The 13961-nt window shown below is 46.1% G+C and overlaps 1 protein-coding gene across 2 annotated transcripts in view; it reads left to right on the forward strand.

Moving 5' to 3' along the window:
• The first annotated feature begins 3929 nt into the window (after positions 1-3929).
• The window catches only part of LOC140211485 (arrestin domain-containing protein 3-like), a 41911-nt gene continuing 31879 nt past the window's right edge, over positions 3930-13961 (forward strand). The window contains exon 1 of one of the 2 annotated variants that reach the window (XM_072281227.1): positions 3930-4284. In XM_072281227.1, coding sequence (XP_072137328.1) covers positions 4038-4284 — 247 coding nt within the window. In that variant the 5' untranslated portion in view covers positions 3930-4037. Of the gene's footprint in view, positions 4285-8390; positions 8879-13961 lie in introns of those variants that run through there. The other variant, XM_072281226.1, reaches the window with a different exon arrangement.

The raw sequence follows: 13961 nt of genomic DNA on the forward strand, positions 1-13961 counted from the left end.
AACACTGGGGAGTACACCATCTGGTTCAGGTGACCTATCTACCTTCAGACCTTTCAGTTTCCCAAGAACCTTTTCCTTGGTAGTGGTAACGTTGCAGACTTCATAACCCCTGACGCCTAGAACTTCCACCATACTGCTAGTGTCTTCCACAGTGAAGACTGATGCAAAATACTTATTCTGTTCGTCCGCCATTTCTTTGTCCCACATTACTACCTCCCTAGCATTATTTTCCAGTGGTCTAATATCCACTCTCACCTCTCTTTCACACTTGAAATGAAATGAAATATCTTTATTGTCATTGCATAGTACAATTTGTCATGCACCAATACAGCGAAAATGAGTTTGCAAATCTCGTACTCAATTCTATAAAACAACAAATAAAATAAATAAACAAGAAATAAAATCAAGTAACCAGCCAGTACAAGCATGTCCAGCGGTACAAAAGCGCAACTCAGATGCATGACAGCCATAAAACCAGTATTGAAGTAGCAATATAACAAAGTATCTAAAGAACATTTTGGTATCTACTTTAATATTATTGGCTAGCTTACTTTCATATTGGTGTACAAAGGCTATTATAAATCTAGTCAAGAAGAAAAGAAGAGCTTACGAAAGGTTCAACAAACTAGGTAATGATAGAGATCCAGAAGATTATAAGGCTAGCAGGAAGGAGCTTAAGAAGGAAATTAGGAGAGCCAGGAGGGGCCATGAGAAGGCTTTGGTGAGCAGAATTAAAGAAAACGCCAAGGCATTCTACAGGTATGTGAAGAGCATGAGGATAAGCCATGAGAGATTAGGACCAATCAAGTGTGACAGTGGAAAACTGTGTATGGAACCAGAGGAGACAGCAGAGGTACTTAATGAATACTTTGCTTCAGTATTCACTATGGAAATGGATCTTGACAATTGTAAGGATGACTTGCAGCGGACTAAAAAGCTTGAGCATGTAGATACAGTATTAAGGAAGAGGATGTGCTGGAACATTTGGAAAGCATCAAGTTGGGTAAGTCACCGGGACCGGATGAGATGTACCCCAGGCTACTGTTGGAGGTGAGGGAGGAGATTGCTGAGCCTCTGGCAATGATCTTTGTATCACCAATGAGGAAGGGAAAGGTTCTGGAGGATTAGAGGGTTGTGGATGTTGTTCCCTTATTCAAGAAAGGGAGTAGAGATAGCCCAGGAAATTATAGGCCCATGAGTGGTTCAGTGGTTGGTAAGTTGATGGAGAAGATCCTGAGAGGCAGGATTTATGAACATTTGGAGAGCCATAATATGATTAGAAATAGTCAGCATGGCTTCGCCAAAGGCAGGCCGTGCCTTACGAGCCTGATTGAATTTTTTGAGGATGTGACTAAACACATTGATGAAGGTAGAGCAGTAGATGTAGTGTATATGAATTTCAGCAAGGCATTTGATAAGGTACCCCATGCAAGGCTTATTGAGAAAGTAAGGAGGCATGGGATCCAAGGGGACATTGCTTTGTGGATCCAGAACTGGCTTGCCCACAGAAAGCAAAGAGTGGTTGTAGACGGGTCATATTCTGCATGGAGGTCAGTGACCAGTGGTGTGCCTCAGGGATCTGTTCTGGGATCCTTACTCTTCGTGATTTTTATAAATGACCTGGATGAAGAAGTGGAGTAATGAGTTACTAAATTTGCTGATGACACAAAGGTTGGGTGTGTTGTGGATAGTGTGGAGGGATGTCAGAGATTACAGCAGGACATTGACAGGGTGCAAAACTGGTCTGAGTAGTGGCAGATGGAGTTCAACCCAGGTAAGTGTGAAGTGGTTCAGTTTGGTAGGTCATATATGATGGCAGAATATAGCATTAGTGGTAAAGACTCTTGGTAGTGTGGAGGATCAGAGGGATCTTGGGGTCCAAGTCCATAGGACGCTCAAAGCTGCTGCGCAGGTTGACTCTGTGGTTAAGAAAGCATTGGCCTTTGTGCATTGGCCTTCATCAACCATGGGATTGAGTTTAAGAGCCGAGAGGTAATGTTGCAGCTGTATAGGACCCTGGTCAGACCCCACTTGGAGTACTGTGCTCAGTTCTGGTCACCTCACTACAGGAAGGATGTGAAAACCATAGAAAGGGTGCAGAGGAGATTTGCAAAGATGTTGCCTGGATTGGGGAGCATGCCTTGTGAGACTAGGTTGAGTGAACTCGGCCTTTTCTCCTTGGAGTGACGGAAGATGAGAGGTGACCTGATAGAGGTGTAGAAGACAATGAGAGGCACTGATCATGTGGATAGTCAGAGGCTTTTTCCCCTGATTGAAATGGCTAGCATGCGAGGGCACAGTTTTAAGGTGCTTGGAAGTAGGTACAGAGGAGATGCCAGGGATAAGTTTTTTACACAGAGAGTGGTGAGTGCATAGAATGGGCTGCCGGTGGTGGTGGTGAGGCGGAAACGATAGTGTCTTTTAAGAGACTCCTGGATAGGTACATGGAGCTTAAAAAAATAGAGGGCTATGGGTAAGCCTAGGTAGCTCTAAGGTAAGGACATGTTCGGCATAGCTATGTGGGCCGAAGGGCCTGTATTGTGCTGTAGGTTTTCTATCTTCCATGTTCTATGTTCTTTACCTTCTTAATGACTTTTTAGTTGCCTTCCGTTGCTTTTTAAAAGCTTCCTAGTCCTCTAACTTCCCACTAATTTTTGCTCTATTAGAGAACATGTACTATCACAAGAGGCTGGATAAGCTTGGGTTGTTTGCTCTAGAGCATCAGAGGCTGGGGAAAGATTTGATTATGAGACACGTGGGTAGAGTGGACAGAGAGTATCTGTTTCCCAGGATTGTAATGTTGCACACCAGAGCAGACATCCCACCTCTCCCGGAAGTTCCGGGAGTCTCCCGCATATTAATAGTGGCTCCCTGATGCCCACAAATTATATACAATGTCCTGGATATCAATTTTTTGAGAGTGAGCAAGAGAGAGAAAGCAAGAGAGTGCACAAGAGAGCGACCACGAGAGAGAGAGAGAGAGAGCGAGAGAGCGACCACGAGAGAGAGAGAGTGAGAGAGAGAGCACCAGAGCGACCATGAGAGAGCGAGCAAGAGAGCACGCCATGGCAGAGTGTTCCAAAAAAAGAAAATATAAACCGTACGTCACCCCAAACTACCCTAAAGTGTACCCCTGCCTAATAGGGGTCAAAAATAATGACAGTGTTGCTCGCTGCACTGTTTGCAACAGTGACTTTTCTATTGCCCATAAGACTGTAAAAGTCATGTTGAGGTGAGTTTAACAGGTGTCATTCGTTCCTTAGCATAGCTAACGTTATTTAAACTAGCTGGCTAGCTGCTAAGGAGCTACTCTATTGCAGACATCCCACCTCTCCCGGAAGTTCCGGGAGTCTCCCGCAAATTGATGGTGCTACCTCCCTGAAATGAGTTTTTGCAGGGTGGGATGTCTGCCAGAGGGCAAGTATTGAAGGTGAAAGGGTGTAGGTTCAAGGGGGTGTGAGGAGTAAATATTTTAATCTAGAGTTGTGGATGCCTGGAATGCTCTGCTTGATGTGGTGGTAGAGGCAAATACATTAGAGGCCTTTAAGAGACATTTAAACAGGCAGTTGGATGTAAGGAAGATGGAGGGATATGGACATGGTGTAGGTGGCAGGGATTAATGTTTGGGTGTTTTTGATTTGCTTTTTAGCTTGATTGGCACAACATTGTGGGCCAAATGGCATGTTCTGTGCTGTACTCTGTATCTGATGCCGTTTGCAGATTAGGCAAGGTGTGGTAGAGTTTGGTGTTGCTACTGCTGGTCGCTTGCACCACGTTGTTTGGGTAATACAGGAAGTGGCGGAACATGTCTTTCAATCTGAAACATCTAGTTTCACAACAATGGAGTACCCAGCCAGACTGATCACAGTACACGTATCCGTATATGGACAAGCCTCCCCTTTTCCGTGGGCATTTGTCACGAAACATTTCTCAAGCGGGGTGGAGCCCATCACCGGCTCCCAGCCCAGAGTCAGACATCATCCCGAATCGGTGTTCGGCTGCTCGGAAGGTCCCAGCACGGTCCCCGCACCGCAGCCATGGGCAAAGTGAAGACCTTCGCGATCCTCTACAACCGCCCCACCTACTCCTGCGGGGAGTGGGTCTCCGGACGGATTGTGGTGGAGCTTACGGAGCAGATCGAGGTTAAACTTCTGAAAATCCACGCCAAGGGCCAGGCGTACGTTCACTGGACGGAGAGACAATCCGGCTCCAAGTCCAGACAGACTCGGCATTACACTCAGGAGCTGCTGTACTTCAAGCACAAGTACCTGTTGATTGGGACAGGTAGGTGATCGCTCACGTTGCACGGAGATCTCTACAAATCGGCTCTAAAGTGTCCACAAACCCAGCAACAGGCCTGTTCTCCGTCTGACAATAGTGTGACCGCCAGTGGAGGAGAGGCGACAGCGGCTGATGTCCTCTGAGCCACTGGAGCTCCCTTTAGTCAGCTCGGGAAACGGTGAAAGATTCGGGCGATAAACGTTTAAACTTCTAACTTTACAACTCTGGGCGTACGGACGGCTTCATCGCCGTCTGGGCATGTGTACATTCTCTGTTCGCTCCCGGAATCAACAGTGAAAGGGGAGAATCCTCACGCCCTGTTGTGGGTGGGACCATATCAAACGCCGCTGTGTGACAGGAGACCTCCGGGGGGAGCAGTGGGGCATCGGGACAATCTCGTGTGTGTCCTGCATAGGTCGTGAAATTTGTTGTTTTGCATTGGCAGCATATTACCCCTTTTGACATCAATGCATCCGGGGTTGAGAGGGTAAATAGCTTTATGTTCCTAGGCATGCACATCACTGAGGACCTGATGTGGTCTGTACACACCAGCTGTCTAGTGAAAAAGCCACAACAGCGTCTCTCTCACCTCAGACAGTTGAAGAAGTTTGGTGTGGACCCTCAAATCCTAAGAACTTTCTACAGGGGAACAATTGAGAGCATCCTAACTGGCTGCATCACTGCCTGGTATGGGAACTATACCTCCCTTAATCACAGGACTCTGCAGAGAATGGTGGGGACAGCACAGCACATCTGTTGTTGTGAACTTCCCATGATTCAGGACACTTACAAAGACAGGTGTGAAAAAGGGCCTGTAGGATCACTGGGGACCCGAGTCACCCCAACCACAATCTATTCCAGCTGCTGCCATCCAGGAAACAGTACCGCAGCATAAAAGCCGGGACCAACAGGCTCCAGGACAGCTTCTTCCACCAGGCCACCAGACTGATTAACTCACGCTGTTTTGAGTGTATTTCTATGTTACATTGACTGTTCTATTTATTGTGAAGTATAAATTACTATGATTGCACATTTAGAGGGAGATGTAACGTAAAGATTTTTACTCCTCATGTATGTGAAGGATGTAAGAAATATAGTCAATTCAATTCAATACATAATAAAAAATACAATGAGAAATAAATAAGTAGTGCAAAAAGAAGGAAAATAGTGAGGTAGTGTTCATGGGTTCGTTGAAATCTGATGACGAAGGGGAAGAAGCTGTTCCTGGAACACTGACTGTGAGTCTTCAGGGTCTGTGATGGGAGCAATGAGAAGACGCCTTTTCCTGCATGATGGGGGGACCTCAGTGATGGATACTGCCTTTTTGAGGCATCACCTTTTAAAGGTGTCCTAGATGCTGGGGAGGTGAGTAAATAAATTGGTAGATTGGTTTATCAAAGTGGATAGTAAAGGCTTTTTCAAGTATATAAAAAATAAAAAGAAGATGAGAGTTGATATAGGACCAATAGCTAATGAGGCTGGATATGGAATAATGGGGGACCACTGTTCTAAAATGTCACCCCTCAGTTTTGAAGCTGTGCCCTCTAGTTCTGGATAGCCCCACCAGAGGAAACAACCTCTCCACATCCACCTTATCTAGTCCATTCAACATTTGGTAGGTTTCAATGAGATCCTCATGCATTCTTCTAAATTCCAGTGAGTACAGGCCCAAAGCTGCCAAACACTCCTCATATGTTAACCCCTTCATTCCTAGAATCATCCTCATGAACCTCCTCTGGACATTCTCTAATGACAACACATCCTTTCTGAGATATGGGACCCAAAACTGTTGACAATACTCCAAGTGCAGCCTGACTAGTGAGTTATAAAACTTCAGCATTATCTCCTTGTTTTTATATTCTATTCCCTTGAAATACATGTCAAGATTGCATTTGCCTTCTTTACCACAGACTCAACCTGTAAGTTAGCCTTCTGGGAGTCTTACACAAGAACTCCCGAGTCCCTCTGCACTTCTGATGTTTGAATTTTCTCCCCATTTAGATAATAGTCTGCACTATTGCTCCTTTTACCAAAATGCATTATCATACATTTCCCAACACTGTATTCCATCTGCAACATATCACAAGTCTTGGTTATGGGACCACTGATGCCAGGCAGACAACCTCTGAAGAGTATTGATAATGGCTGTGGTCACCTGTCTTGTAAAGAAAGACACCACCCAGAAGAAGGCAATGCCAAACCACTTCTGTAGAATAAATTACCAAGAACAATCATGATCATGGAAAGAGCTTAATCACCTACATCATACAACTTGGCACATAATGACAATGACGATGATGAATGTAAATACCTTTACTTTCTAGATGCTTTAGAGATTAGGGCTATAAGATAGTGTGTGCTGTAGACCTATTTCAGCGGTGGGCAAATTGCAGCGGATCAAGGGCTTAATGCGTGCTTTGTCCAGCCTCTCGATGCTGTGATGGTGGATCGATGCTGCCTGAACCACCAGGCAGTACTCATTGAGAAATATTACCTGCAAGAGAATATCTGTAGATGCTGGCAATTCTCAGCAATACACAGAAAATGCTGGAGCAACACAGCAGGCCAGGCAGCATCCATGGGAAAAAAGTACAGTCGATTTTTCAGGATGAGACCCTTTGGCAGGACTGGAGGAAAAAAAGATGAGTAGATTTAAAAGGTGGGGTAGTGGAGAGAGTAACACAAGGTGATAGGTGAAACCAGTTGGGGGAGGGATGAAGTAAAGAGCTGGGAAGTTGATTGGGGGCTGAAGAGATAGAGGGCTGAAGAAGGGGGAGTCTGATAGGGGAGAAAAGAAGGCTATGGAAGAAAGAAAAGGGGCAAGGAGCACTAGAGGGAGGCAATGGGATTGGGAATTGTGAGGGAGGGTAGGGCGCCATTACCAGAAGTTTGAGAAATTGATGTTCCTGCCATCAGGTCGGAGGCTACCCAGACAGAATATAAGGCGTTGTTCATCCAACCTGAGTGTGGCCTCATGACAACAGTAGAGGAGGCCATCGATTGACATATTGGAATTGGAATGGGAAGTGGAATTAAAATGGATGGCCACTGGGTCCGGTACTGTGTACGGTACTCCCGAAGTGGCCACCTGTATATTGGTGAGACCTAACGTAGATTAGGAGACCGTTTCTCCAAGCACCTACACTCCATCCGCCAGTCGAAACGGGATCTTCCAGTGGCCACCCATTTTAATTCCAGGAGGGCAAAGAGGCCATTGTAGACCTCACAAGAGGTGATCTTGATCAGATAAGGAAGAGGGCCAAGGAGTGGCGAATGGATCTGAATGCATTCAATTGAGAGGTGATGCATTTTGGAAAGTCAAATTAGTGTAGGGTTATGCAATGAATGGTAGGGCACAAGGGAATGTTCCTGGGTGTCGACATCTCTGACGATATATCCTGGGCCCAATATATTGATACAATTGCAGCGAAGTTTCAGCTGCCTCCGCCTGGCAAACGGTACCGCAGCATTAAAGCCAGGACCAACAGGCTACGGGACAGGTTCTTTCTACAAGCAATTAGACTTGTAGATTCACGACTCAATATTGTGACGGAGTCATAATGCAAAGATTCTTACTTCCTCACGTTGTGGGATGGATGTAAGACTTAAATAAATTCAATTGGTAGAAACGTCCTTCACCCCGCCACCCAGTTCGATATCCCAAATACATTTATTGTAATTTAGAGCGTTTTATTGTTATGTATTGCTGCTACAAAACGACAAATTTGACGAGGTATGCTGGTGATGTTAAACCTGATCCAGATTCTAAAGATAGAAATGTTAACTAAATTCGGCTGGTTCTGGAGGACAGGCAACCACACGGTGGGTTGAAGGGCGTTTCCTGCTTTTTACTATGTCGGCTGCCAGTTGCAGATTAGACAAGGTATCTTTACAATGAGTTTGGTGTTGCAGCTGGTCGTTTGTGTAACGCGGGCAGCGGACAGAGTCCGTCTTTCAACTTGAAACTTCCCGTTTCACAACGACGGAGCACACGGACTGATCACAGTTCACCATCCTTACCCGCGTTTTCCGTGATTGTTCAGTTTATAGACCCGACAAAAATGGGAACCGTATAAACCCCAAAAGGTGAGCTTTACATTGATGGGCATTTTGCACTGAAGGTGTGTGCGGTTTGGACATCCGTGTACTACTGAATAGTTCCCCCTCCCTCAGAACGGAAGCAGGACCATTGTGCGGTCTGACAAGCCTCTCCTTTTCCGTGGGCATTCGTCACGGAACCTTTTTTAGCGGAGTCGAGCCCATTGCCGGCTCCCAGCCCAGAGTCAGACATCACCCCGAATCGGTGTTCGGCTGCTCGGAAGGTCCCAGCACGGTCCCCGCACCGCAGCCATGCACAAAGTGAAGACCTTCGCGATCCTCTACGACCGCCCCACCTACTCCTGCGGGGAGCTGGTCTCCGGACGGATTGTGGTGGAGCTTACGGAGCAGATCCAGGTGAAGGCTCTTAAAATCCACGCCAAGGGCCAGGCGAATGTTGAATGGACAGAAACGGACACTTCTTCCGAGACCAACGAGACTCGGCATTACATTCAGCAGCTGCGATACTTCAAGCACAAGCACATGTTGATGGGGACAGGTAGGTGCGCGCTCACGTTACACGCGGATCTTAAACAATCCGGCTTTAAAGTGTCCACAAACCCAGCAGCTGGCGTGTGTCCCGTTCTCCGTCTGACAATAGTTAGTGTGGCCGCCAGTGGAGGAGAGGCGGCAGCGGCTGATGTGCTCTGCGCCACTGGAGCTTTTAGTCAGCTCGGAAAACGATTAAAGATATAGAAGATTAATGTAAAAATTCTAACTTTCAAATTGTGGGCGTTCGGATAGCTTGATCGCATGACTCGGTATGTACACTTTGTACTGTAGAACACTTTGCATCTGGTAATCATACTGTCATTAGTTTCCAAGTAAATATGGAAAACGATAGCGACACACAAAATGCTGGATGAACCCAGCGGGCCAGGCAGCATCTATGGAGAAGAGAGTACAGTGGACGTTGTGGGCGGCGTCCCCTCACCAGGACTGGAGGAAAAAATGACTAGAAAAGGTGGGGGGGGGGCAGGAAGAAATACTGGGTGATAGGTGAAACCGGTAGCGGGAGGGGGAAGTAAAGAGCTGGGAAGTTGATTGGTGAAAGAGATACAGGGCTGGAGAAGGAATCTGAGGGGAGAGGACGGAAGGCCATGAAAGAAAGAAAAAGGCAGAGGAGCACCAGAGGGAGGTGATGGGCAGGTAAGGAGATGAGGTGAGTGAGGGAAACGGGGGAGGGGGGGGGTCATTACCGGAAGTTCGAGAAGTCGAAGTTCATGCCATCAGGTTGGAGGCTACCCAGACAGAATATAAGGTGTTGCGCCTCCAACCTGAGTGTGGCCTCATCGTGCCACTTTTTCTGGCGGGTGGTGCTTGGTGAAGCCGTCTCCCAGTCTACATCAGGTCTCACCGATATACAGGAGGCCACACTGTGAGCACCAGACACAGTGAGTGACCTCAACAGATTCACAGTGTTGCTTCACCTGGAAGGACTGTTTGGGGCCCTGAATGGTAGTGAGGGAGGAGGTGGTGTGGGGGCAGGTGTAGTATTTGTTATGCTTGCAAGGGTAAGTGCCATGAGGGACATCAGTGAGGAGAGACGAATGGACGAGGGAGTCATGTGGGGAGCGATCCCTGAATAAAGCAGGAAGTGGTGGGAGGGAAAGATGTGCTTGGTGGTGGGATCCCGTTGGAGATGGCAGAAGTTACAGAGAATTGTGTGGTAGATGGGGAAACTGGTAGGGTGGTAAACGAAGACAAGAGGAGCTTTAACCCTGGTGGGGTTACAGGAGTATGGGGTGAAGGCAGACATGTGTGAGAAGATGCAGTTGAGAACAGTGTTGATGGTGGAGGAGGGGAAGCTCCTTTCTTTGAAGGAGGACATTTCCTTTGGTCTGAAATGAAAAGCCTCATTCTGAGAGCAAATGCGGTGGAGATGGAGGAATTGAGAAAAGGGGATCACATTTTTACATGGAACAGGGTGGGAAGAGGTATAGTCCAGGTAGCTGTGAGAGTCTATCGGTTTTTAATAGACATCAGTAGATAAGCTGCCTCTCTGTATCTCTGAAGATCAAGAATTGGGAGGGAGGTGTCAGAAATGGACCAGGTGAATTTGAGGGCAGGGTGGAAGTTCAAGGCAAAGTTGGAAGTCGACATGCTCCATATGGGTGCAGGAAGCAGCATGATAATAGGTTTTGTCCATGGGTTGAAATTCTAAATTGGAGAAAGAACAACTTTGATCATATCAGAAAGAATCTGGCAAGTATGGATTAGGACAGGCTGGTTTCTGGCAAGGGTGTATTTGATAAGTGGGAGGCCTTCAAAAACATAATTTTGCCATGTATTTGTCAGAATAAAAGGTAAAAATAAGAGGTGTAGGGAACTTTTAGCTTTCAAGATTATTGAGGCCATGCTTAAGGAAAGAGCAGGTAAGAACAAATGAGGTACTTGTGGAGTATAAGAGTTGCAAGAGAACACTTAAGAAAGATATCCGAAGGGCTAAAAGAAAGCATGAGGTTGCCCTAGCAGGTAGGGTGAAGCAGAATCCTTAGGGATTCTACAGATATGTTAAGAGCAAAAGGATTGCAAGGGACTTGGCTTTGGTTGTAGCAAGGATTAAGACTCAAGCCAAGGGCTTGCCTGCTGCTGCAGTCCAGGTAAGAAGACGCTGCAGGCGCTGTAGTGTGGAGTTTGTGCTCGGTTGGGAGCTGGTCTCTCCTGCTGGTGCTGCCCTCCAGTGTTCAATTGGTGGAATGACAGGTTGGATTGCTGGGAGCTGTACATCAATTTGCATGTCATTCAGGGTCATAAGAGTATACATGTTTTCTTGAGTAACTGTGTTTTTCCTCACTATTTTAAATGTATGTCATTTACCTCTGCCCCAAAGGAACGTTGCCTTGTTTGGCTGTATCCATGTATGGTTTGAATGATAATTAAACTTGATTTGATTGATAAATCCCCAGGGCCTGACAAGGTGTTCCATCGGATCCTGTAGGAGGCAAGTGCAGAAACTGCAGGAGCCCTAGTAGAGATACTTAAGTCATCCTCGGTGCCAGGTGAGGTACCAAGAATTGGAGGATAGTCCATGTTGGTCCACTGTTTAAGAAAGGCTTTAAAAATAAACCAGGAAATTGTAGGTCAGTGAACTTGACATCAGAAGTGGGAAAGTTTTTGGAAGGAATGCTAAGGGACCAATTATGAGTCTTTGGATGGACATGTCTAATCCTATACCTTTTCAAGGAAGTTACCAAGAAAGTTGCTGAACGCAAGGTAGTGGATGTTGTCTACATGGACTTTAGCAAGGCATTTGACAAGGGAGGTTGGTCAAAAAGGTTCAGTTGCTTGGCATTCAAGATGAGGTAGTAAATTGGATTCGACATTGTCTTTGTGGGAGAAGTCAGAGTGGGGTAGTAGATGATTGCCTCTCTGACTCTACCCCATGTCCGATGGTGTGCCGCTGGGATCAGTGCTGGGTCCACTGTTGTTTGTCATCTATATCAACGATCTGGATGATAATTGTAGTTAACTGGATCAGCAAACTTGTGGATGACGCTAAGATTGGGGGGTGTAGCGGACAGCGAGGAAGGCTATTATGGCTTGCAGTGGGATCTGAACCAGCTGGAAAAATGGGCTGAAAAATGGCAGATAAAATTAATGCAGACACGTGTGAGGTGTTGCACTTTGGTAGGACCAACCAGGTAGGTCTTGCACAGTGAATGGTAGAGCACTGAGTGTGGTAGGATAAAGGCATCTTGGAATACAGGTCAATAATTCATTGAAAGTGGTGGCACAGGTAGATAAAGCTTTTGGCACATTGGCCTTCATAAATCAATGTATTGAGTACAGAACTTGAGATGTTATGAAGATGTGGCAGTGGATCAAAAGTTGTCTACATTCTGTTAACTAAAATGCCACACCCTAAGATCCATCTCACCCCCCCCCCCATGAAATAATTTTTTGCTTCTCTGCTGCGCGAAGTTGCTGTAGATTTCACTGTGCTTCAGCCGGCAGCTGATGGGTGTGAGAACGTTTTAGTAGTCAGTCGTTTTTACAAAATTCACCCAAGCATTCCCAACTCAGGATCAAAAGACGGACACCACAGCAAAGGTGCTCTTGGTTTATTAAGTACGGTGTTCCTGAGTGGTTGCATTCTGACCAGGGCCGTAACTTCAAAAGTGAGGTTATAACTGAGCTTTGCAAACTGTACGGGGTAAAGAAACATTCAGTGTGAGTGTTTCAACAAAACGATGCGAGATTTGTTGTGTGTGTTGTCCCAGAAAAGAAACGCGGGTCGCCAGAGCATCTACCCAAGTTAATGTATGCGTATAATGTGACACCTCACGCAAACACCAGATATTCCCCTTATTACCTACTGTCCAGTATTGATTCCCACTTACCCATGGATGCTCTGCTGGGGCAAGAACAGTCTGCAGACAGGAAGTATGACAGGTTAGCCATACACCAGAAACGACTGAGTGATGCTCATGCCAGAGCAAAAGAATACTCTGAACAGAAGGCTGTAGAATATACTGCCTTACAGAAGGATTAAATTTACTGTCCTAAGGTTGACATAAATGCACCAGTTTACCTCCAGAACAGAACATTAGGCCGTAGTAAGGTCCAGGATGTTTGGAAGTCAACTGTCTACAGGATGGTAGAGATGCTAAATAACACATACACATTGGAACCTTTGGAGGGAAGGCCTATTAAGAGGGTAAACCGGGTAGACATCAGCCCCTGTGAGAACATTCCCACCCCAGCTCCTCGAAGGAGACTGCAAACTCCTGTAATTCAGGCTAGCCCTTCCCTGAGACATGAATCAGATTCCGGGGATTCAGAGAATGGAGTGATATTGGTAGAAGATATGTCAGAGTAGGGTATATGGAATCTCGACCCTAGCCTTGACAATGTATCTTCTGCAACTGAGATTATAGGGGCTGTGAGGTCTGATACGGGTTCAGATGCTGGTAGTCTTCCTGTTGCAGCATCCCGCAGGAATAAAAGAGTAAATGCTGGACAGACTCTAATCCACTTCACGAACCAAGGTCAGTCCTAGATGTGGCCTCCATAAGTCCTGCAGCAGTGTCACAGATACTGGTTAGTCTAAGTTCAGTTCTACTCAGAGAAGCAGTTAAAAAGGTTAAAGTACCTTTGCAGTGAGTGAGAAATCGAGGATGCTTACCTGTATGCAAAGGAGAATGTAACCAGGTGACCACTGAATATAAAAACGCAAACATGAGGAAATCTGCAGATGCTGGAAATTCAAGCAACACACACAAAAAATGCTGGTGAACGCAGCAGGCCAGGCAGCATCTATAGGAAGAGGTACAGTCGACGTTTCGGGCCGAGACCCTTCGTCAGGACCACTGAATATCATTATTGTTGAAGTGCACTTGTGTATTCATCCTGGTAACACTAAAATAGCCACCTCTGCCTTCAAGAGAAAACAGTGACATCATTTTGCACATACAGAGTAGAAACGAGAGTTATAATGTTCTAGAAAGAACATCAAGTACTTGGAGCTGCTTTCTTCCCAAAGAAGTGTTGGGCATGTGGTGACTAAAGATTTTCATGAGTAAGGTATCGGTGCTGGGTAGCGTGGTTGTGTGAAGATCCTTATCTCCTTATGAGCAAGG

Source organism: Mobula birostris, chromosome 17 (assembly GCF_030028105.1).
Source record: "Mobula birostris isolate sMobBir1 chromosome 17, sMobBir1.hap1, whole genome shotgun sequence".
Lineage (NCBI taxonomy): Eukaryota > Metazoa > Chordata > Chondrichthyes > Myliobatiformes > Myliobatidae > Mobula > Mobula birostris.